Source organism: Cyclopterus lumpus, chromosome 9 (assembly GCF_009769545.1).
Source record: "Cyclopterus lumpus isolate fCycLum1 chromosome 9, fCycLum1.pri, whole genome shotgun sequence".
In the NCBI taxonomy this organism is placed as follows: domain Eukaryota; kingdom Metazoa; phylum Chordata; class Actinopteri; order Perciformes; family Cyclopteridae; genus Cyclopterus; species Cyclopterus lumpus.
In genome coordinates, this window is record NC_046974.1 from 17,139,097 (window position 1) to 17,162,749 (window position 23,653).

Genomic DNA, 23,653 nt, shown 5'->3' on the forward strand with positions numbered 1-23,653 from the left:
TCTAAAAATACAGTCTCTGCCCCCTCTAGGCAGTGACGCAATAGCAGCACACGCCACTGCACAGCACTCATCACAAAGCAGCCTCCAATGTTCCTGCTCCCGTTTGGAAAAAACTGAAGCCAACGATAGCTACAACAAACTTTAAGTAGGACTGCTTTGTGTTTTCTACCCACCACCGCTTTTTTGGCCTGTTACACGTGTGGCCACCTGTGGCAGGACTGTTCACCCCGAGGTGTATAAGGCTGCAACCGCCTCATCTGCGTGACCCAGAAGGTGGGATGAACCATCAGAGGTACTGAATCCTCCAGGCAACAGTATTTCATAGCATTATTATTTGTTCCATTTATGCAACTCCAGAAATAAATAAAACCAAAAAAGCAGTTCACGATCAAAACACATGTCTACCGACACGTTCTCCGACCTAATATGAGAAAAAGAAGAATCAAGACCTGTACAATTCAATTCAATTCAATTCAGTTTATTTTGTATAGCCCAATATCACAAATTACAAATTTGCCTCAGAGGGCTTTACAATCTGTACACATACGACATCCCTGTCCCAGGACCTCACATCGGATCAGGAAAAACTCCCCAAAAATAACCTTTGACGGGAAAAAAGGGAAGAAACCTTCAGGAGAGCAACAGAGGAGGATCCCTCTCCCCGGATGGACAGAAGCAATAGATGTCTTGTGTACAGAATGAACAGCATTACAAAGTTACATAAACACATGACATGAATATGACAATGTATGAATGGAACTCCAATCCATGAAACAGAAGGAGGTAGAGGGGGGGAGAGGGGGGGGGGGGGGGGTTGGGCGCATCAGCAGGGCCACCGCGGGAGGCCGGCTCACCAGGCATCAGACACCTCCAGGTCCAATGGACCCTATGAGACATGAAGTCACAACGACTCCGGGGAGGAAGCAGAGTTAATAAGGTGCAATCGAGAGATGTAAATTCATCCATAAGGAGAGAGAGAAGAGGAGATAGGTGCTCAGTGTATCCTAAAACATCCCCCAGCAGCCTATAAGCCTATAGCAGCATATCAAGGGGCTCGACCAGGGCAAACCTGATTCAGCCCTAATTATAGTCACTATTAAAGAGGAAAGTCTTAAGTCTGTTCTTGAATGAGGTGACTGTGTCTGCCTCCCGGACTGAAAGTGGAAGCTGGTTCCATAAAAGAGGAGCTTGATAACTGAAGGCTCTGGCTCCCATCCTACTTTTTAGGACTCTAGGAACCACAAGTAGTCCCGCATTTAGTGAGCGCAGCTCTCTAGTGGGGCAATATGGTACTACAAGCTCCTTAAGATATGATGGTGCATCACCAATCAAGGCTTTGTAGGTGAGGAGAAGAATTTTAAATGTGATTCTTGATTTTACAGGGAGCCAGTGCAAGGCAGCTAATACAGGAGTAATGTGATCTCTTTTCTTAGTTTTTGTGAGTACACGAGCTGCAGCATTCTGGATCAACTGGAGGGATTTAAGAGACTTATTAGAGCAGCCTGATAATAAGGAGTTGCAGTAATCTAGTCTGGAAGTAACAAATGCTGAACCAGCTTTTCTGCATCTTTTTGAGACAAGATGTGCCTGATTTTTTAAATGTTACGTAGATGAAAAAATCCTTGAGATTTGCTTAACGTGGGAGTTAAAAGGACAAGTACACAAAGGTTCATCAACAACTAAGGAAACAGCTTACCCGACACTTCATATTGTCTAACGGGTTTTTTTCCTATACATTTTCTTGAACTGAAATTTATCAAGAGAGAATTCCACAGTTTGACGCCAACTACTAAATAACACATCTGCTTTAAAGTAATACGTGCAACACTGGTGCTTCAAATTGAACTTTCCTTCTATGGACCATGTCCGCTGTACTAAAAACAAACTGTAAATGTTGCCCTATACATAACTAAGGATGTCTGGAATGATCCTAGATGGGAAGGCTGAAGTGCAGTGGATAGAACGGGTCGTCCTTTAACCACGAGGTTAGGGGTTGATCCCCGGCTCCTACTGTCTGCATGTCATAGAGTCATTTAGTGAGACACTGAACCCAAAGTGGCTCCCCGGGCGCTTTACAGCAGCCCACTGCTCCTAATGATCAAATGTCATGTATGCACCTGTGTGTATATGACGAATATAACAAACTTTACTTTTTTTTAATTATTTATAGTCAAGACGTTTTCAGATGATGCTAAACACCAGAAGCGGCAGAAGGACAGTGCCTGTAAACACAATTACATAAATGGGACTCCTACAGCTGAAATAAACAAACAATTGCTCACCTCTTAACAGGAAGTGTCTGACCTAAACAGATCAAACCTACCGTCCCTGCAAAGACTGGATTATATCCACCACAGAGCAGAGGCTCACATTTTACCCAAAACATTAAATAAACCTTTCAAAAGATCCATTTCCCTTGCCAGCCCAAACTGTCCTGCGTCACAATAATGAAAAATGGCATTGCTAAATCCTTCTGAAGGTGCAACATATATTAGGATTGAAAGATATAAGTACAGCAGACAGGTTGACCACAAGACAGAGATCAACAGCTGGACCTGGCTGTTGACACAAAGCACAATACTGGGAAGGAGGTGTTGACTCACAGGAGGCTTTTTGGTCATGCTCCTTTACATTTAGCCTCATTTCAGAGAGCACCACTTTGAGGCCGAGCAACAGAGGAGGTGGTGGATCCCAGAGAAGCTGGATGGGGGGGGGAGCAGGGGTTCCCTCATGACTGACTCAAGGCTAAACCCCTTTAAAATACAAATGGAAAATGTTCTCCCCTGGACTGCCGAAAATACCATAGATCAGTTTCACACAGCATTGCCTTGACATTGCAGAGACAACTTCAGCTATGACAACCGCTGAAAACACAGCCTCTGCCTGTGACAATCCGGTTAAAATGTCAAAAGGCTTTAAGACAAAGCTGTTTGCTCTAGGCTGTGTACACACCGAGGCAACAGCAATGGAGTTTACCGTACACCTGCAATAACCAAAGAGCCCATGAAGCATATTTAAAACAAGCCTGCCGTTTAAAGAAGATTAGCCCTCTCTGTCCAAAAGAGTATCTATTAAGGGCAAAATATTAATCATTTATCAGGGATATAACTGGGATCAACATGTGGCACACATAACTGAATACATGAGCAGTTTACACCTTTCAAAACTTGCCCGCTTAGGGTTTAATGAAGAATGAGATCCTTTTATCATCTTTAAATCTATTGGTATTCATGTTGACTTTCATCTATACCACATTTGAGAATGCTCAGGGGTATTAATCATACATTTTACCCTTGATACAAGATACTTGAATCTCTATCGTACATGGGACAGCGACTAGAACATTTCTATTTAGTATACAGCTGTAGTTTGGTTGTAGGCTTTCTGACAAAGCTCATGTTTTGTTCGTTGTTTGACTTCAATAAAGCAACAAAAGGGTGAGCAAACATTTATCTTTTCTCCATATTCAAAAAGAGGTCAGGTCAGCAAAAAAGGGGAAAACATTTGGAGCAAGCTGTCATTTAGACTGCATAACAGCTTCAAGTTGAGCTGAGGCTGAGGTACAAAAACAAATGCAACATAATATGATCTCCTAAGACTGTCTGATCTGTTAGCATCAGACCACAGGTCCCTCAGGAGGCCCATGCTCATCCACAGGCTAAGGAGGTAGGATGCACAACATGAAAAGCAATACCGGATTATAACATTAGGCAACACTTGAAATATAGCCGTTGCTGCTAGTTTTTGTTCTTTCTAAATAACCTCAAATATATAGTTAGTTGTATATTGCGTTTCATGTACAAAATCATGGCAAACATGGACTCACTCCAAGGCAGATCAGTGAACTTCACTACATCTGAAGCATTTAAGGTTTAGATTAGATACCCCCACAGCGTGTAATTGAAATTCTACATAAATCTGGTGCCCAGTGACTGCTGAGAACTTTAAGCTGCTTTAATACGTGAAGGCATTGTTTTCTTATGCCTCAGAAGTGCTCATCAGTCCACAGCTTTCCAAAACGGGCCCATTACATACCAGCTCTATCTCTAATCAACGCTACGCTTCACTCTGAAATCCAAAATTAGATGACCTCGTATGCAAATTACACTTGGATTAATCAGTTATGTTCCGAGGTTAAATGAGGATCTCCCCTCGCTGTCACTTTTGGAGCGTTCAGACAGCCTAAATCAACTGCGCAGAGAGAAGTCTTATGTAACTCAGACACAGAAGAGGTAAGCTACGAATTTCGTCCATCCCGTACCAATCCATGTAGCTACAGACCACAGGGCAAGATATGCTTTTGTAGATTTAGATTATCTCTCTCAAACATCTCCATCTTTATGAGTGTTTGGTAGCAACAAGATGCTGATTAAAATCAAGGCCCTCTAATGTAGAGCCTGTTGCTGAGTACTTTCCCAAAACACACACACACACACTTTTGTAGCCATTGGATAAATATAGTTGACGCATATAAACAGTTCTTTATTTTGCACAAAAACGTCATTAGCACTCTGATAACTGGCAATGCAACTTTGTTGTAATAAATGTGTCGAAGAAGACAAATGAAATGGATACTATTCTATAAAAAGGCCAAGATTTATTTTCTTTCCTGCCTCTTTATCCTCTGCATCATTGCTTGAAAAGAAGGGGGGGGGGGGGTTACCATGGAGACACAGGGCTCTTTTCTTATAGTCAGAGTGACGAGAAAAGTAAAGACCAGACGCTGCCGGGGCAGATTCATCTTTCTCCCGTTTCTCCTGTCTCCACTTTCACTTCTGTCAGTCTCTGTTCTTCGCAACCTCGGCTCTCTGGTTTCTTTCTTCTGGCGACAGCATCAGCCTGCGATTCTCACCGATTCCAATAAACCATCAACCTTAATATGCCACTTTGATATACTGTAATATAATGTAAAATTGTCTATACAACAGAATGCAGAATTATAAATACAGTGATACACATTAGCTAAGGTGCAGGCCTAAATACAGCAGGGTACATGTGGACTTCACAAAGCTGACATGCTGGTTGAAAGTACTTTGCATTTACTGCCAATACTATACATAAACTAAAAAAATAGCAATGTCAATACAAGTCTCCTACGACCACTTCGAGGAGTTAAAAAATGCCTAAACCAATTATGATGCAAGTTCTTTTCCCAGAGTTAACCGAGTAAACCACTAATGACTCGCTTTCCAACATCTTTGCAGTGAGCGAGAGGAATATGGAGAAACACAGAATACAAATACTGAATTGATATAATCCTTGGGACGAAATCTGTCTTTTTCCCCTTTTTTCTCATGTTCTAGACGCCGAGAAGAAATTGGATCTGAAAACTTTGGTGTGAATTGAGGACCGAGGAACAGAAAAATAAGCAAGAATTAGCCAATTAGTATATTAGAGGAAGAGTGAGAAGCAAGAAGAGGAAAGTTTAAAGGTTGTTTTTTCAAAACTCTTTAAAGGTTTTGGAAAATCAGCTTTCATCCAGAAAAAGGTACAGCAATATAAAACTGACCTCTCTGCAAAAGTCCCAGACCAATAGAGTTCATAAAAGTAAGGACAGAACACAACTCTGATCTTAACTCAACAATCTCCGTTTGTCTCTTAATACCTTAATGGGGCAACTCCAGCTCAAAAAGAAAGAAACTTAACCCCTGTTGGGCAGGCGACACCTTGCATAGTAGCCCCTGTAATGAGTGTGTGAATGGGTGTGAATGGGTGAATGACATGTAGCGTCTTGGGTTTCTGGTTGAAAGAAATTTAGATCAGAGTCATCAGTCCAGTGTCTAGTAGGCCTGTGTTTATTAAGAGGATGCCATGCATCAAGGCAAATTAACTGAGTGATAAGAAAGCTGCTCATGAAGAGCTGAAGTCGTCTGCTGCCCTTTGGTAGAATACCTCAAACTCTTCCGTGCAGTACGAATAATGTGCAAGAAAAAAAAAAGTGTTCTACCCAGTGACCAAAGACAGAGGCCGTCTCTCACACTGACCATAAAAGGCCATTTTCAAAGATGCTCATGGTCCTACGACTTTGTTTCACATTTCAAAGAGTTCCTTCTGAGGTCAGGTTGCAGCTCTGTGGGAAACCAGGCGTTATTACCTTGGGATTTTCTTATCAGAGCAATAAAAACCCCAAACTCTCTTTCAGTCTTTACAATAAAGCATTCTGACGCCTCTCAACCAGAGACACACCACTCTGAATGGAGACGTGGAGATTTGTCTGGCACATGGAAGCGAACAATGGGCATAACGCAGAGACCTTCCAAAGAAAGCCTGTACACTGGGAGGATAGACGTGAGAGGGCATCGAAGAGGGGGGAGTTAAGGTCTGAAGGAGTCTTTTTTTAGCCTCAGAGAAATCAGGTGTCTGCAGCCCATGAAAAAGAAAAGTGTGAGTAAAGTGACAAGAAGCAGCACTGTCGCTTTCATTTTATATGATCCATGTGAGTCAGAGAGCGCTGCAAGGGTTGGGGGTGGAATGCAATAAAACCCAAACAAATATAAATTGGCATATATGGTACATACTGACATGAAACACAAGCTAAATGTATACAAATGAAAAATACCAAGTAGGAAGAAGTACACTTGATTTCTAACTCACAGAAGACTATGACCCCTGCAGATTAGATTAGCTAATACATTATCTACTGGAACTTTGCCTCACAGAAGCAGATATTATTGCATCTTTCTGCTGAAGAGCCAAGAAGTTTCCTGGTAGAGAGAGGGTGTGTGTCAGAGTGTCTCGTTTTCACCTCGCGCACAAGCCTAATAAATATCACCACGAAACAACACCCCAGGATGCACATAACAGACATCATTCTTCTTACATAAAATTTAACTCAAGTAAGGACACAGGGAGGTGGTCAACTGCTATAAAAAGACCTCCGCTCTGCCAGTCCACCCACACAGTTAGCAAAACTGGTGTCCAAAGAGACGGTAAATGGTAAAGCCTGCACAAAGCGTTCATCTTTGTCTTATTTCCCAGACAACCACACTGTAGGAGCTTTAGCAGTGAAATGTCATGTTGTCCCGGTTAACAGCTAAACACTGACATTAGCATCACCTGATTTGTTAAGGGAGCTGAGGCGGTAGGGTGCGTTAGAGAAGAAGGACAGTCTGTGGAGCTCAAGGTGCAGACAAAACACAATGTTCCATTCAGTGCTTGGCTGGCACCGAGATGCATGATGGGGGTTCATCTGAAATACTGTCATGATGCCCGATTGTGTACTCAAGATTAATTAAAAAGACAAAGTAGCGCTTCAGATACTCCCCTAAGAGGACATCCTAAATTGTAAAAGATGTTATGCACGATTGCTTCAAACCCCTATGGGTGCCCTAACATTTTTTTAAAAAGGGACCCATATTCATCTTTAGTCTCCACAAATATGTTACTGAATAGTAAAATAGTTTCAACTTCCTTTGGGAAGCTCCGAGAAATCTTTTTCACTTTAAATAGGGATGCACAAACTAATCTGCTTATCGTCAAAGTTGTTCAATATTCCATATGAACAATTCACCTACAGTGAGGAATGTGACCCAGTGTGATTATTAGGTACAAACTTGTCGACGGTTTCTTCTTCCTAACTGTTAGGTCACTATCCACTGCATCTTATCACTGCCCCCTTGTCTTGGGTGACAGTGATTGTGTGTATATGGTGGGTGGGAACAAGACACAGGAGATAAACACGCAATAGACTTCATAAACTGTCCATAGTCTGGTCTAAGTAAAGAACCAAGACTATACCGCTCCTCTGCTTAAACAGACAAGAATGTATCAAAATATAACAGACTTTTACAAAATCAAGAGAGATGGGGCCAGTTGAAGAAAATGTCAAATTACCACATAAACATGGAAGCTCAAGTTCTGATTATATCTAGTGCAACATATACAGGATGTTAAAGCCACACAAAATGTTAATGCTCCTCAAAAAAGCCTCATGAAGTTGATTTTACTGCGTTTGTACCTGATGTTTCTCTGCTCTTCCTGTGAGAGCAATCTCATGTGTTCAGCAGCTCTAATATACATGGAACCAAAAGATGTGGTGAGCAGCTGCATACGTCATTCGAACCATAACTGACAGGAAGTGAGTCTTTCTGGTTTCCTTGACTAAAATGGCTGTATACTCATTTGTAATCTAAGACAATCATAATAAAACTGAGGGTTGTAAGGAGAACAGAAGACCTGTAACATGTAGGAATAAAAATAAAACTCTCAAAACGCAGTGCTATGAATATACTCAAACACATGCTCACAAGCTACAGGATCCTCTGCCAAGAATGTTCCACTCCACACAGTCGCCCAGGCAAACAGCATATATTTACATATTCTCACAGCCTTTCCCTCCTGACCATCAGGAGGTGGTAAGGCACTCCTGTAACTGTATAACATTAGTGGAGTGCTGGGTAATATTAATCTTAGGGAAAGAGACCTGTGAGAAAAATATGAGCAAACATTAGCATAGTATCGGAGTGCAGCTAGAAATTATTATCCTCATTTATCCATAAGGTCATTGCAGTGCCTCCACTTTGCTTTTTGAGCCCGCTAAAAAAAAACAGCACAGCAACCGCTTTAATTCATCAAATGCAAATGGTGAACATGGGAAAAAAAACAATAAAAAAAACCCGCCACGTCTCAAAATCCCAATTGTACAGACAATGGACTGACTCATAACTACCTGCACTCTTCTCCCTCTGTGAGAATGTGTTTGTTTGGTGGGTCAGATTCAAGTGAGACATCTGAGAGTTAAGCACTATTACATTTCAACCTCTTAACTACAGTTTTCCAGTAGTATGTATTGGTTTACTGTAGATGCACTAAAACATGATCAAACATATTTTACGACATTATGGCTCCTCAGCTCAGAAATGATCTGCAGCAGGATAAGAAAACTACTGATTAATACCAGGTAAAGATGTCCATGTATGGTTATCCTAGAAAGTAAAAAACACAACTTCTGGACTGTGTCAAACTTCAATAAGAACATGGCTGCGATTAAATTTGCAATCCTGAAGCTACAGATCTTATTTTTCAGGAAATAACTCGTACAATATTTATACTGAAATCTTTTGGAATAAAAAATAAAGTCGTCCAGTGAGCACATTTCTGAGGGAGGGATATTAATATCCAACTACTTTCAATTAATTGACCTTATTTAATAACAATATTACAGGCAACATATTGCTGTCACAGACTTGCAAATATAACATTATCGATGACGGTAAACCAGAGCGGGCTTGGAAGACTTTGAGCCCTATATGCACCTTTCTGCCTGTCTGCAATGCTGCAAAACAAAGAATTACACACAATTCACTGGGTTCTAATGATTAGAACGACAATGGAAAAGGAAAGGATTATGTTTTTAAACACTCAAAGCGTATATCGCAGCAATAAGTCTGTTGTTTGTTTGCTTTGTGAACTCAAACTGATCATCATTTAATTAGGCAACATTGGGAATAAGCCCGAATCAGACCTGGTACTGCTTAAACAAACTGAAGATACTGTGAAAGGAACCATACGTCTTTGTTCTTACTCAAGATACAATTTTGAATCTAGGAATACTATCAATTTGTTTCGTCAACAAAGCCCTCCCCATGTACCGTGGTGTATGCATGTATTTTGTTAGTTGGAGAGAAGGAAAGCAGCGACCAGAAAACTGGTTAGGCAGATAGCAGCTGCCATATCTACAGACACCTCCACCTCATCTTAAAAGGTCAGGTATGACTGGTAAAGAGGGCAGTGTGCACTCACGTGAGGAACTCTTGAATTGTTGGTCAGTGATGCTGACATCAATGGCCTTCCCTTCAAGTAGTCTGCCCTTAATCATCGGACCAGCACTTCCATGAACAGAAGAACAGGCAGCGACATCAGTAAATTGCTCATGGTATAGTTCTTTGTGACCAACATTATTAATGGCATCTGCCAGCTTTAGTGTGTGGTAATCGTTACAATCAGCATCTGAAGCAGCTATGCACGTTTCAGATCAAAAAGGAGAAAGACAAGTCATGAGTCAGTCTAAAAGTCAAAAAACAAAAGTGACTCAGAAGATATCAATCTCTGTAAAAATGAAGCACAGATTGCTGATAATTCAGCTCAGTATAGAGTGGACAAAATATATGTATTTATTATTTTAACAAACTGCACTTGCAGACAACTTCAGGACTCCAAGTTCTGCTTTTATGTTATTCCAAATGACAAAACCAATTAAATCTTAAAGATCAGCGAGCAGCCGATGCAGTGTGAGTTACATAACCCTCACAACCATTACGGCTTCAGTGAGACAGGTTTTAACCTGTCAACGAGAGATTGCACCCTCGGTGCACATTAGTTCACTTTTCTTTTGGCCCCGAATCAACCCATCTTAGTATGCGTCTCCTGATGTCTTATCCTGCTCTTAAAAAGATGAGGCTCAGATTCATATTCCCAACATTTGTCTCAGATTTCAATCCTAATCCAAAGACATACTGCATGCGATGGTTGAAAAAAGAAAGAAACGGGGTAACAGTGGAGTGGCCTTGCAGCAGTTCCAGTCCTAATCAGAGCCATCAGACAGCCCAGCATCAGAGTCAGCACTGCCTCAAAGACTCAACCAACTTGCTTAATCAAGTTGAGTTAATCTTGATGTTGAAACTCAGAATGAAATAGAAATGGGCCGAGAGTATCCAAAAACCAGCTTGTGTCATGCAGGTAGGTTGTAGTAAAGTTGACTGCAAACTAAATTAAATATGGACTCTCTTTCCTTTCTTTCCAAGTGGACCTTGTGACTGAGGTCCAGACCATGGGGAGTCAAACACAAACATGCTGTAATGTGCAGCAGGGATATGGGTCATAAATACATTCACACCTGGGTATCACTGGAAAGTGTAGCAAAAGTGCATAGAGCCTGAAAGATCCACCAATGGTGCCAGTAACTTGTCTTTTAACATGCTACTAGATGGCGTGGTTAAACCCGCTTGCAGTCACGATAGAGAGGAACATCTCAAGAGTTGTAACTCGTGTGACAGCAACAAGGCCGAGGCACGAGAGCAGACACGCAGGCTGAACTTCTTCAGGTCTGACGGAAAGCACAAAGTGAGTCGAAACTAATGTAATGGCGAGCTGCGACAGCACATGGTGTCAAAGACTTGTAAACATAGTAAACATAACAACAACAACAACAACAACAACATGTCGTGGCATCTCTGGAAGGGGACCATCACATTTGAACTGGAGTAAACCCACCGTCGGTTAGTTACCTAGCAACATGGCAGCACGGTAACGACAAACTGATTGCTTGCGATGCTCATCACATACCTGAACCCGATGCTGCTGCTGCACCCCTGGCTCCACCTGGCTCCACCTGGCTCCACCTGGCTCCACCTGGCTCCACCTGGCTCCACCTGGCTCCACCACACTCCGGCACTCAGCAAAGCAGAGTTCACCTGCCCTTCTCCCGCGTCCCGGGGTCACTGTTTTCCCGATGCAACACGGCTGCTTTCAACGAGAGACGGCCGCCGACTCGACGAGGTCAGGACACGGTGCCATCAACGAGACGAACGCATCGAAACTCAGCGACCGGTTTCCTTTACGTCGCCGGTTGTCTGGCCCTTGGGCGGAGGAAAGGGCTGCGGGTACGACATGTATGGATGACGCGGAAAGAAACATCACCAGCTCCGGATCGGGTCACATGACATATCAATCGCAGTTTCGACCCCTGTTTTTACCAAATCTGTCCACATCCTCGCGCCGGAGAACCGCACGCTGGATCTCCTCAAACGACAGTAAAAGGCCAAAGTAGCGATGTTAACGTCAACAAAAAATGTCCGGGGTTGTCCGAGCTCCTCTCGCAGGAGTTGGCCGCAGTGAGTTCAGTGCAGCCGCGGTCGCCCCGTCCTCAGAACCGGGAAGAAAGAAACGCAAACAGTTGAAGAGCGACCATCGTAAGTTGTCCCTCCCCGAGTCCGAGCCGCTGCAAGACTTCACAGTCACCCTTTCAGGCACGACACACAATACTGTCAAGGGAACCCAATTGAACCACGTTTCCGGTACGGTTTTCAAAGTAAAAGTCTACAATTCCACGCAATCCATCAATCCATGTAGATTTATAGATATAAAAGGCTTATTCGAAACATAATAATAAAGTTTCGGATTATACACATTATTAGTGTAATCGTAAGAATCAGCAGCACAAACGCATTTAGTATTTTATTCTGAGGAATTAGTCACTTCATTTTCGGTGTTGGTCTTTCTTTCTGCAGATTTTACAAAATTTAAGACTAGCACAAGTTTAAATGAGCCGTTTTGATCGCGGGGCGCCCCCTGTCGGCATTGGAGTGTATGGCCTGAACTAGAATCACAAGTGGTTACGCAGTTCTGCAGGCAATGGCAATATTATTGGATGTAAAATTGCAACGGTGCATTTATTGCAGTCGTGTTACACTCAACAAGCAGACGTTATAGTCTGGCATGTAGTGATAGAGAAACCTACCCCAACTCAGTTCACCCAAATAACTATTTTATTTTGTCATTTATTGAAGCACATCTGCTTTGCTACTGTACATTTATTGTTGTCATCTCGCTTAGTAAAATGGGCAAATTAAAGAAAATATATTTTTCATATTGGTGCTTATGGGGACCAAGTCATTGATTGTATGTCGACCATTTCACATCTTTATACATGTCCTGATATAGTATATATCATTAAGTATAATATTGTATCATTGTACTGTAAATAAAATATCTGGCAGCAATACTTACCTGCATTATTTTGCATACAATTTAAAATACTACAATAATTTGTGGACCACAAATTGATTTGTGGACAACAAATTGACAGATTGTGAAGATGTCTATTTCTGTTTGAAAAAGTAATCTATAAAACAGATTTCTTACAAATACTGCAGGTATTGGAAATGTGATTATTTTGCAAAATACACAGAAATTAAATAGTTAAGGTTATATTGTACCAAAATGAGGGTCAGTTTTAATGTGAACTACATATAACTTTCAAGTGATTAGAAATGCACCTCCCCACAATCGGAGAGATTGTCCTTTCCTGGTGACCTATACTTTCCTGATTTACTAATTATAGTCATTGTCAAGAGAGAGAGAGAGAGCAGGAAGCATTACATCACAATCCATTTGTTTGGCCATGTTAAACTATTTTGCGATAAATGTATTTAAAGCATTAAATGGGTATCGTTAGTACAATAACATTGGACCTATTCAGGAATCCTTCAGAAACTATACAAGACTGTTCTCCTTCCGCAAGTGTTTGACACTGCAGTGATGGATGTCAAATGATGGAAATAATAAAGCTGGAATTTAGGCGACAGCATTAGATTCAATATCAATGTTGTGTGCCCTGTAGAACAATTAAAAAAGAAAGTTACGTATTGTGTGGGGTGAATGACAAATAAATTTAAAAAACTGTCAAATCAATAACAACAACTATTGGAGCCATCGTGAATGTTTGACAAGTCAACATGTCTTCTTTGAAAAAGACATATCAGCGGAGATCATCATTTCAGACATGTACAAACAACCATCAATCATATCTTATATAGATTGATGTCAAGACTAAATCAGCATCTGGTACGTCCCATTTTGTATTCTCTGGATAAACTTGAGATGATAACATGACAACCAAAGAAAATGTCGAGTAAAAGTCACAATTTAGGAGATTTATTTTATACTCAATATGTGCAAACAGAAGTTCTCAAACAATGTGGGAGAGGATGGGACAAAGTGGTTGTGTCAAACAATAGAGATCAATATAACAAAACTAGGCCTAGCTAATACATCTAAAAACCAAACAAACAAAATGGCTTGACAATGTGTATCTAAAAATAGCTTCACCAAAACAAATACAGATGTGGCACTGGCCAATAATCCTGGACAAAGTTCAGTCCCCCAAGTCACCCACTGTCCTCAACCTCCCACCACACGCCTTCCTCATTTTACTCAAGGCACCACTCTGCTGATTGGCCAGTTTGAAATGTGTGGCCTGCAGGAGGGGTGAACGCATACACACAGGCGCCTTGCCCCGTGCAGATGCGTAACCTTCTAGACCTACACCACATCCTGTAGATATGCACATCATAGACAGGCAAAACTTTGAGGTAATGTGAAATTCACAAGCTGTACCTATAATCTACCACATTGCCGATACAACTTCATATCCTTTCTCATTATATTTACGGTTATATGTGATTAAATAACTTGAGTAAATGTGAATATCCAAGTCACATGTAATAAACTAAGAAAGAGAACAAGCGTTACGTTTTCTTCACACATGATGATAGTTTGTTAATTATCCTTCACGGCAATCAGGCACCGAACACACCACACATTGAACAGGAAGACTTAGCTGAGCTAGTCCTTGTAGACATGGCCCTGTTAACTTTCATATCTATCTCCCACAAATAACCACCATTCACGCACAATCATGCTTTTGAAAACACACACCAGAAAGCTCAAACCTTAAAAGTCGACCGTCAGCGTTTAAAACATGTTTGCCGTTTCTTACCTGCCGGAGGTTTGTTCAGTGAACCGACACACGGTGGCGGCAGAGGGTTCACGCGGACCTTATTTTCTGGCCACGAAGAAAAACACGACGACTGCCGATTGGATGACTGTTTACGGAAACGAAGAAGAAGAGAAGACTGAACAAAAACAGACGTGGACACTCGTTGACATGACCGTGAAACAGACGGGAACATGTCATAGCCTACAGTAAGTCTTAACTCCTGCACGGACAGCAGGTGTTGGTCATATTGTTGATACTCAATGTTCGGTAACGCACGTGCTGTGTCTCCCTTCATATTCTCACTTGAATAGATGTTGCGGCTTTCCCCGTTCATCAGCTGTGTGTACAGTCTGTCCAGTCGGGTCATCTGGGGAGTTCCTCACGGTGCTCCTCTACTGCTGAGGCCGCGCCCGCCTGGACTGATGTGTGTTTTGGCAGCCGGTAAAAAGGACCTGATAGACCTGCCAGTCCTGAACGAGGACGAGCTTGAAGAGCAGTTTGTGAGAGGATCTGGACCCGGAGGACAGGCCACCAACAAAACCAGCAACTGTGTGGTACTCAAGCACATCCCCAGTGGGACTGTTGTGAAGGTTAATCCTGTTTTTAAACCCACCTCTGCGTAACTGTCAATACTGGTATCTATTGCTCCATGTGTTATTGAAGTTGTCTGAGTTATTATGTCCAGGTTGGCTTATAAATTGAGATTCACAGGGATTGTTTTTTTAAATGTGGTTATTACTAACAATGTTAATGTCATTTATTGTACCATTTTCTCCCTGCAGTGCCATCAAACCAGATCTGTGGATATAAATCGAAAGCGTGCGAGGGAAATCATGCGAGGGAAACTTGATGTTTTTTATAAAGGAGAACTCAGTGAAGTTCTTGTAAATAAAAAAGAGTCTGAGCTGAGGAAACAAGAGAAGAGGAGGAAAGCAAATGGGAATCTAGAGAGAAAAAGACTCTTTAGAGAAACTCTGGCTGCAAACTCCAAACCTGGAAATGACACTGTTTGAAGGGTGTGTATAGAATTAATACTTGAGAGGTTCTGTATGTATCTATGCCTACACAGAATGGATAACTAAACCTGGAAGGGTGCACTGTCAACAGTTATATATCCAATAAGCCTTGTATTTGTATGGCATATTTCATTCAAAGTTACAGGATCAAAATGTAGACTGGAGATTAAAATAAGAGAAAAGAACAAAATAGAATAAAATGCTTGAAGAGATGTTCTCCAGAGAAGAAAAAAACATTAATTGGGAAATACAGTATAGATTAAATTTGCAAAATATTACCTTTTACCTGTAGGTTGTATTGGTCTTGGATACATATGTCTTTAACATTATCATTTGATGACATCATTTCCCCTCACTCGTTTCCTGTAAGTTGTTGTTGTTCTGAATGTGTCCACACACTAAAGCCTTTCCTCCTGCCTCATTTGATATTGAAAACAAAGAACAATAAAAGTCAACAATATTAAAGCTGCAGCACTGATCATTTTGTTGCATAACATTGACCACAAGTTATCGCTGGATGTTTGCAAACCCTCTGACCCTGGAGTCCCTTACTTCTGGCAGGAGGCCTCGGTCCATCAGGACCAAGAGCTCACGCCACAAGAACAGTTTCTTTCCAGCTGCAGTCGGGTTCATCAACAAAGCCCGGGGAACTGACCTGGACTCTTACATCCCCAGGACAATTTCTTTCAACAGCCTTGTACATCTTTTCTTATTAAAACACATTTGCCACTTTTATTGTATAATATATACTTTAAAAAAAAAAGTTTTTAAAGTACTGTGGACCATAGCCTGTATGGGTGGGACACATGTACCAAGCCAGACTGTGTTGACCGGCCGTGCAACGTCATAGCAGCAGCCAATGAGAGAACTGCCTTCACACTTGTGCCCCTCCCGCCTCTACAAATAAGCCAATGAGAGGCGAAGAACAGTTTTTAAATCCACCACCCTCTCGCTCTTTACTTCGCAGCCTGATGTTCGTCGTTAATCAAAGCAAGGAGCCCGTGGACACAGGGAAATCAAATAGACTCCCGGTCCTCTCGTTTTATTCTGGGAACGGACATGGCAAAAGGTAAATGTCCTAATGTGTTGTCGTTTTCGCATGTGTTGCATGTCACACAGTATGGTTAGTGTAGCTATCGCCAGCTAGCTTAAATAAAGAACACACTTTTTAAATGCATGCAACTCCAAGTAGTTTTAATTTTACTCGCCGGCAAAAGTGTGCGTTTGTATAATGTCGTGTAAAGGAGACGGTAGTGCTTACATTGATGTATTTCTGTGTTTATAAAGGGAAGAAAGTTGTGCTAAGAACCGAGAAAAAGCCCGAGGACACTGTTGAACAGAAAGTCGCCTCGCGGAAGGAGACAAAGGAAAACAAACCCGCAAATAATAAGGTTTGTTTTGTTGTTTAACGCTTTTGTGTTTGAAACGTACAGAAGGAAACGGCCATTTTTTTGTGGCCACATTCTGTGTTAACCCACAACATGAAAGGTGACTATACTGCTGCTGGGGTCCTGCCTCCGTTTCACGTTGTATTACATATATTATCTTATCCCAGAATTAAGACTTGCATGCAAAACCTACCCCGGTGACCAACCAAAAGGAAGGTGTCGGTGTAGAAAGAAAGAGCACCCGCATATACACATTGTCACCAGAGCAATTGCTCAATAAACCGCACGTACACTAACATTGTACAAGGTGGATTTCCAATGAGCTATACGCGTTTGAAATGAATAACTATGCATGCATTTACATCTGGCACTGGTTAGGTACCTAGTTTATTAATAAACTATCATTGAATCCTAATGCATTAACAATGCAATACAATCATACTATTTTTTTACAGTTTGCATGCAGAGCGGTGAAGTCTTCATCAGCAGTCTGTTTACTTTGTTTTCTCACATGTATGCTGTTAGTTATGGTAACACAAATAAAGGCATTACATACAATCTGCAGCAGCTACATGGTTCAAAACACAGCCTCATAAGATATGACATCTCGTGTAATGCAGCTGGTCTGATTTAGGTGATTTTAATGTATATATAAGTCCTCAGGTGAATTAAAGCGTTTACATTTTTTTTCACCAGAGTAAATTATTATTATTTCTGCAGGATTGCGTAGGTACAGTGCAGTCAATTTTACAAAGTCTACGGAGTCCAAGCAAACCTAGATCCCCTCTGAGCGACAATTCAAGCATGCTGATCCAGGAGGGAAATGAATCTGATGCAACTAATGCATTCATGTCAAAATTAAAAAAAGGTGAGTACCTAATTAACATTTTAAATGGTTTGAATCAATTAATCTGGAATGTGGTTGTTTGGTCATTTCCATTTCATATCTATTGTCTGAGCCACCCCCTATGTTATAATATATTAATTAAATCCACCTGTACCACAGAAACATTTCCTGTGCACGTGAACGGTAGCAGTGTTCACTGACTTATCTTATGACACAATTTAACAGATTTTTTTTTTAAGGAACTTCACCATATTGATAAAAGCAAGGTGTTGATGGCAGCTGTCACTTTCAGTCTTTGTTTCTTCCTCTAGACATACCTAATGAAATAAAATCTGAGAGTTGTGAGTCCAAGGAGCAGAAGCCTGAAACGGCTTGTCACAGTCATGGGATCAGAAAACAATCCACTGACCAACTTGAGCAAAAAGAGTCAACCATGCACACAAGTGCAAAGTCTGCAGCAGGCAACAAAGTTTCAGACAAACCTCGGAGTAGAACTGGTCGCAAACTCGGAGCGAAAAAGTAAGCACAGAAAAAAAGCCAGGATACATTTTTTTTTTTTTTTTTTTAAAGAAGAAAAAAAAGACACTGGCGCTTCACAGATAGTTGCACAATCAATCTGCCATTACTTTCATAATGTCTCTTCTTTTCAGAACAGAGAGCAAAGCTCCCCAAAACAGAAAGGTCACAGACTATTATCCCATCAGACGAAGTAACAGAAAAACAAAGACGGAGTTAAAGGTCTGTAAGAAAAAGTGTTTTTTGTTATCATAATTGGTTATTTTTGCTGACTTTTTTTATGATAGTTTCTATTATGCAACTCTATATCGATACCCATAACAACAGAAAGTTTGACTTTGACCCAATTACTCAAATTGTCAACAGAGTGAAGAACACAGACACATTGATGACCTGATAAAGAATCACATCGAAGAAGGAATGCAGGTAACATTTAATGGTTTAAATTGACTGTGCCCAGTTCAGTCCAAACGTTGCTGTCCGTTACTTAAAGTTCTCCCATTTCTGCACTTTAACTGATGTTGATGGCTGTAAATGGTATTCTGTTGAGTAACAATATAAATCATTGGCTATCTTTTTTTTGGCAGTTATATATTTGACCATTACCGTTTTGTGTGCAAATCAGTCATTTTTGTGACTACATTTTCTCCTAAACAGTAATTGATGCTTAGTTTGGGCAAAAAAAATCACAAGCCACAATGTTGTAACATTAATATTTTTTAAAGTAGTAGTAAAGCAACCCCTGCACCATGGCTAACTCAGTCTTATTTTACACTTTGCTCCTTTTGAACGTCAATAGATCAAACCGATAGAAGGAAAAGGAAGAGGGATATTTGCTGCCAAGATCTTCAAAAAGGGAGAGTTTGTCGTGGAGTACCACGGAGACCTACTGGAGCTAGCTGAGGCCAAAATAAGAGAGGCCCAGTACACTCAGGATCCCCAAAAAGGCTGTTACATGTACTACTTCCAGTATCAATCCAAAACCTACTGGTAAGTGCAAACATCATCACCACCACACTCTTTTTTCAACTATTTGTTATGCTGAATAATTCTAAAAATGTAAGTTGCATAAACATACCCATCTCTCGTTTCCTGTTTACCTTTGCTGGCTTTCAATAAAGCAAGGTCCTTGCATTCATGGAAAAACCTGGACATTTCATGGAATTAGTAAAAAATACACTTCCATGTTTGGAGAACACGGAGAAGGAAATCTATATTAGTGAAACAATACTTTGTTTGGGCAGATGAGTTTATGGTCCTTGAAGTTAAGTTCTCTGCTTAGGGTTACGCCCGACTCAGACCGTGTTGTTGTTGTTTTTCAGGTGTGCAGAGAATGTATGGAAATGTAAATTGTCAAGAGTTGGACTGTCTCAGGAAATGCATTTTTTTCTAATAAGCAGTCTCCTAGTAAATACTTTTCATAATTGTCATTAAGATTGCAAAAGGCTTTAAATAATAATAAATACCAATTTGGATTTTTATTTTGGATACCTGTCTTGTGTTTTAGTGACAGTTTAATCTTTAATTGTTTACGCTTTGCAGTGTGGACGCTACAGAGGAAACGAGTCGCCTTGGCAGGCTGATCAACCACAGTAAGACTGGAAACTGTCAAACTCGGCTTCACGCCATCGATGGAGCGCCTCATCTCATCCTGGTGGCTTCCAGAGACATCGGCGCAGAGGAAGAGCTGCTGTATGACTACGGGGATCGAAGTAAAACCTCAGTCTTGGCTCACCCGTGGCTCAAATACTGAATCCACGACCACAGGTGTTCATATTTCAGATGAATTGGTGCTCTCTTCTGTCCTGTTCAGCTTAATGTAGAAGAAGCTAGAGATGAACAGTCCTCAAAAGGCCTTTTTATTAAGTATAACAAATTTTAAACGAGGGCGATCAACTCGAGAGTGTATATTTGCAACGTTTTTTTTCTTTTTCTTTTTCTTACCATGGTTTTATTTTATTTTAAAATCTTATTGTAGCAAATTGATGCTAGCTTAAAGTATTTCTCCGAGTTAATTAGAGTTTCACATTGTCTATTGTGTTCCCTTTTGTAATGAATATAGCTGACAATGCAATTTCACTTTTGTAAATTATTACTTGTGCTGTAAATTAAGGAATAAAACACAGTTTTCATTCCAGAAGATGATATAGTTAATGTTGAAGACTATCTAGGACATGGTTATGAAATATGCTATTCTACGATGACACACTTATTTTGGGCATCTTTACTTGTTAGGGTGCATAAAATGTTGTGGTTATGTGGTATAAACCTTAATATTTACGCTAGCGTGGCTCCTGAATGTCATTTACATACATCTCACGGCACCGTTGAAGATAAAGCTACTGAGTTGAGACTAAAAGACAGGACAATAAATTGATGTCAAAATGTTGTGACTGGCCTTTCAGCTGCTTTTCTGTTGTACAGACCTTACAGTGGCTTCTAGAACAGTAATGTCAACAGTACCTTTTCAGAAATGTGCAACAATGTTTTGAGGGGACTTGTGACTTTATTGGATTAACAATACAATCTTACTTTGTCTACTTTGATATGAGATGAGAACTTGTATCATCGATGTGAAATAACACATTAAAAATTTTTTTTTATCAATTTAAGTCTAAAATGACTTCCTTTCGAGTGAATGCGTTCAACATAACCTCCAACACTATTGACATAATACTTTCCAGTTTAATTTCATATCTTCACCAAACTTTCAACATGGTATATATCTCTACTACATCCACTAAGATAAAGTATTTTAGTTTAAAATTACCAGTACAAAATACAGTGCTCGTTAAACAAGCAGACATGGTAAAAAAAAAAAGATGATGCATATAAAAGTGGTTAATTAAGTGTACCGGCAACTCCCGTTTTTCTTCTGGTCAGTTCTGAGATTTTTCTTATTTTCGCCTGAATGAAAACCTATAAACAGAAAAAAGGTCAAGGGTTAATGTAAGGTAATGTTTATTCCTGAGCATGGTGAGAGAACATAGTAACAATGCCCAAAGCAAGAAAGCAAAATTGATGGCTGCAGCAGTTTGGCAGACAGACACTTCTCTCTTTCTCTCGTTCAGTGCTCACAAAAACATCCTAAGCATCAGCATTAATTCATTTGGTCACAAGCACATCATTAGGAGACAGGAGTCGGCCCTGCTAGCTTACTTCAACATCATGTGGCTGCTGATTACGTTTTACTTGAAACCTTTCCATCGAAATTTTAAAGATAAAAAAAATGTTACTTTGTGCTTCTTCTTTCAAATTACTTCTTTGTTGCCTGCATATTAATATTCCTTTGTTTATTTCTTCTTAGCTGACATTAAGAGACTACAATTGCATGTCCTTGTACAACGACAATGACACATGGACCTTGTTTGTTCTACTCACAGTTTGCTTATGGTGCTCTTCTCCTCTTTTGAATCATTTATTATGGCTGGCCTGTGACCCGTGGGTGTCTGTGTCTCCAGATCCACCTCCACCATGGCTGGTTCAGCTTGTGGCAGAATCCCACTGCAGAAGAAAGAAGTTTTCTGGTCACTGAGAATGTTTTAATGCGAAGTTGTTGTACATCAAAATCCACACGATCAAGTTGAAGCTATGAATGAGATTAATCTCTTCCCCTTCTAAACTGCAATCAGTGTTGTTATCAAAAAGATGAAAATAGCAATGGTGGCTAATTTCAGCATTATAACAATTATAGGCCATTTCGACAGCTGGTGTCTATAACTGTGGTGCTGATATTGTTGCGGTTTATTTGAGGATCACATTAGTCAAATTAACAACATATAAAAAATAATATACAAGTGTTTATGAAAACCAGATGATTACAAATCTGTCATGTCTGTATATATACACAGAGTCTGTATTAATAATGGCAGATATGGATGTGATAATACAGGATAATAGTGTCCATTAAGTATCACTAGTGTTTATGAGTGTTAGATGTGAATGCATATTGTATGTAGGTCAACAGATGGTTTCAAATGTCTCTCATTCTCATTTTATTTATTTATCAGCCTAAAACAAGAATAAGTGGTAACAATTGGATTTCACATTAGAGTTTCCACCTAAAACAACTTAATTAGCAAACATCTTATGCAGTACTATACAACAACCCTGCAAAAAGCTTATGATGTTCCATTTGGTTGTCACTGAGAGAGGATTTGATTTAGCTATGAGGTCGTTTTTAAAGCTGTAGTTAGAGGTGGTGGTGTATTGTGTGTAAATGTAGGTGGACACATTCTGAAAGATGCACTTTTAGAAAAGAGGTGACATGATATAAGATATATTTAATATAGTAAATACTATATATATATATATATATATATATATATATATAAAACAATAACAACATTTTAAATCCCATCATAGAGTGGACTCCACCTCTTGTACAGCTGAAGCTCCTCCTGAGCCACCATGAGCTGAGCTTTGAGCTGGTTCCTCTCCTGCAGAACCTCCTTCAGCTCCTGCATGGTGAAGCGCGGCCTATTGGGGTCCGTGAGGTCCACCAGCAGCTGGTTTGGACCCGCTGTTTGCTTTAAATGGCAGACAAGAAAAGCATCTCTCAACGTCCACTTCAGGCCTGACAACGAGCTTCAGCCAACCGTCGCCTCCATGCAGCCCGTAACACTCACCGTGCCCTGCCCGGAGGAGCTCTCGTGGACGACCCGGTCCAGTTCGCTCTTCAAGTTGTCCCGCTCCATCCTCAGCTCCTCCAGGGACAAGTTGTACTTATTCACTAAAGTCTCGAACATTTCCAACACGCGGACTATTCTGAACTGTAAGTCCGACACTTCTTCGCCTGTGCTGCTTATTTTCAACAAATCTCGTCCGATCACATACGAGATGTCATACACGTCCTCCACCGTGAGCTCAAACGCGTCCTTCTCGAAAGCCAGAGACGGCGACGGCTCTTCGGCAAGCTCCATGGCGGAACGATACGAGTCCGAAATAAAGTGAACTCTCCTCTGCTATCTACTATTCACAACGCTGTAAAATATATCTTTCTTTCTTTCTTTTTGTCTTGTTCAACACGTTTACTGGCAGAAGGTAAAACTTCCAGAGCTGCAGCGCTTCCTCCATCGGCCCTCCACCAATGACGTGACTCTCTGGAGAGGAGGGCAAAGTATCCTAGCGACAGGTAGACACAAAGATCGTATATAGCTATACAGATGACTCAATTAACGCCCTCAATGCGGGTCCTTTTCTCACGTTACAATGACAACATTGATGATTTGCACAATATGAGTAGATTCTTGCCATGATCACTATATTATTTGTATATCCTAATTTTAATTGTAACATTTTTGAGAGCTAAATGACATGGTATGACCCTAATTACAATATTGAAGTCATGATACTAATGAAAGAAAACACGTTTAAAATATCAGCTTCA

At 40.6% G+C, this 23,653-nt stretch overlaps 4 protein-coding genes across 5 annotated transcripts in view; 2 read left to right on the forward strand and 2 right to left on the reverse strand.

Moving 5' to 3' along the window:
• LOC117735795 (membrane-associated phosphatidylinositol transfer protein 2-like) overlaps positions 1–14,515 on the reverse strand; it is a 40,460-nt gene extending 25,945 nt beyond the window's left edge. The window contains exon 1 of one of the 2 annotated variants that reach the window (XM_034540645.1): positions 11,284–14,515. The gene's annotated coding sequence lies outside the window, so the exon portion shown is untranslated. The remainder of the gene's footprint in view (positions 1–11,283) is intronic. The other variant, XM_034540650.1, reaches the window with a different exon arrangement.
• A 59-nt stretch (positions 14,516–14,574) lies between these two features.
• On the forward strand, positions 14,575–15,982 carry c9h12orf65 (chromosome 9 C12orf65 homolog). The gene is made up of 3 exons (XM_034540654.1): positions 14,575–14,703; positions 14,809–15,087; positions 15,280–15,982. Exons 2-3 carry the CDS (start codon positions 14,809–14,811, stop codon positions 15,508–15,510), a joined length of 510 nt encoding a protein of 169 aa, XP_034396545.1. The 5' UTR covers positions 14,575–14,703; the 3' UTR covers positions 15,511–15,982.
• A 464-nt stretch (positions 15,983–16,446) lies between these two features.
• Positions 16,447–20,871, forward strand: kmt5ab (lysine methyltransferase 5Ab). The gene is made up of 8 exons (XM_034542232.1): positions 16,447–16,582; positions 16,801–16,904; positions 17,622–17,769; positions 18,060–18,267; positions 18,399–18,486; positions 18,631–18,690; positions 19,064–19,254; positions 19,807–20,871. Exons 1-8 carry the CDS (start codon positions 16,573–16,575, stop codon positions 20,015–20,017), a joined length of 1,020 nt encoding a protein of 339 aa, XP_034398123.1. The 5' UTR covers positions 16,447–16,572; the 3' UTR covers positions 20,018–20,871.
• On the reverse strand, positions 20,759–23,389 carry rilpl2 (Rab interacting lysosomal protein-like 2). Its single transcript, XM_034542234.1, has 4 exons — positions 22,893–23,389; positions 22,642–22,793; positions 21,646–21,768; positions 20,759–21,183 (listed from the first exon to the last, which is right to left on the reverse strand). The coding sequence occupies exons 1-4, from the start codon at positions 23,184–23,186 to the stop codon at positions 21,162–21,164; spliced, it is 591 nt and encodes a 196-aa protein (XP_034398125.1). The 5' UTR covers positions 23,187–23,389; the 3' UTR covers positions 20,759–21,161.
• Positions 23,390–23,653: the final 264 nt, after the last annotated feature.

Coding starts and splice junctions, on each gene's coding strand:
- c9h12orf65 (XM_034540654.1), top strand. CDS start 14,809: ATGTTGCGGCTTTCCCCGTTCATCAGCTGTGTGTACAGTCTGTCCAGT. Junction 15,088..15,279: donor CCAGTGGGACTGTTGTGAAG/GTTAATCCTGTT, acceptor TTCTCCCTGCAG/TGCCATCAAACCAGATCTGT.
- kmt5ab (XM_034542232.1), top strand. Junction 16,905..17,621: donor ACAAACCCGCAAATAATAAG/GTTTGTTTTGTT, acceptor TTATTTCTGCAG/GATTGCGTAGGTACAGTGCA. Junction 17,770..18,059: donor CATGTCAAAATTAAAAAAAG/GTGAGTACCTAA, acceptor TTCTTCCTCTAG/ACATACCTAATGAAATAAAA.
- rilpl2 (XM_034542234.1), bottom strand. CDS start 23,186: ATGGAGCTTGCCGAAGAGCCGTCGCCGTCTCTGGCTTTCGAGAAGGAC. Junction 22,794..22,892: donor GCTCCTCCGGGCAGGGCACG/GTGAGTGTTACG, acceptor TGCCATTTAAAG/CAAACAGCGGGTCCAAACCA. Junction 21,769..22,641: donor GAGCTTCAGCTGTACAAGAG/GTGGAGTCCACT, acceptor TTTCTTCTGCAG/TGGGATTCTGCCACAAGCTG.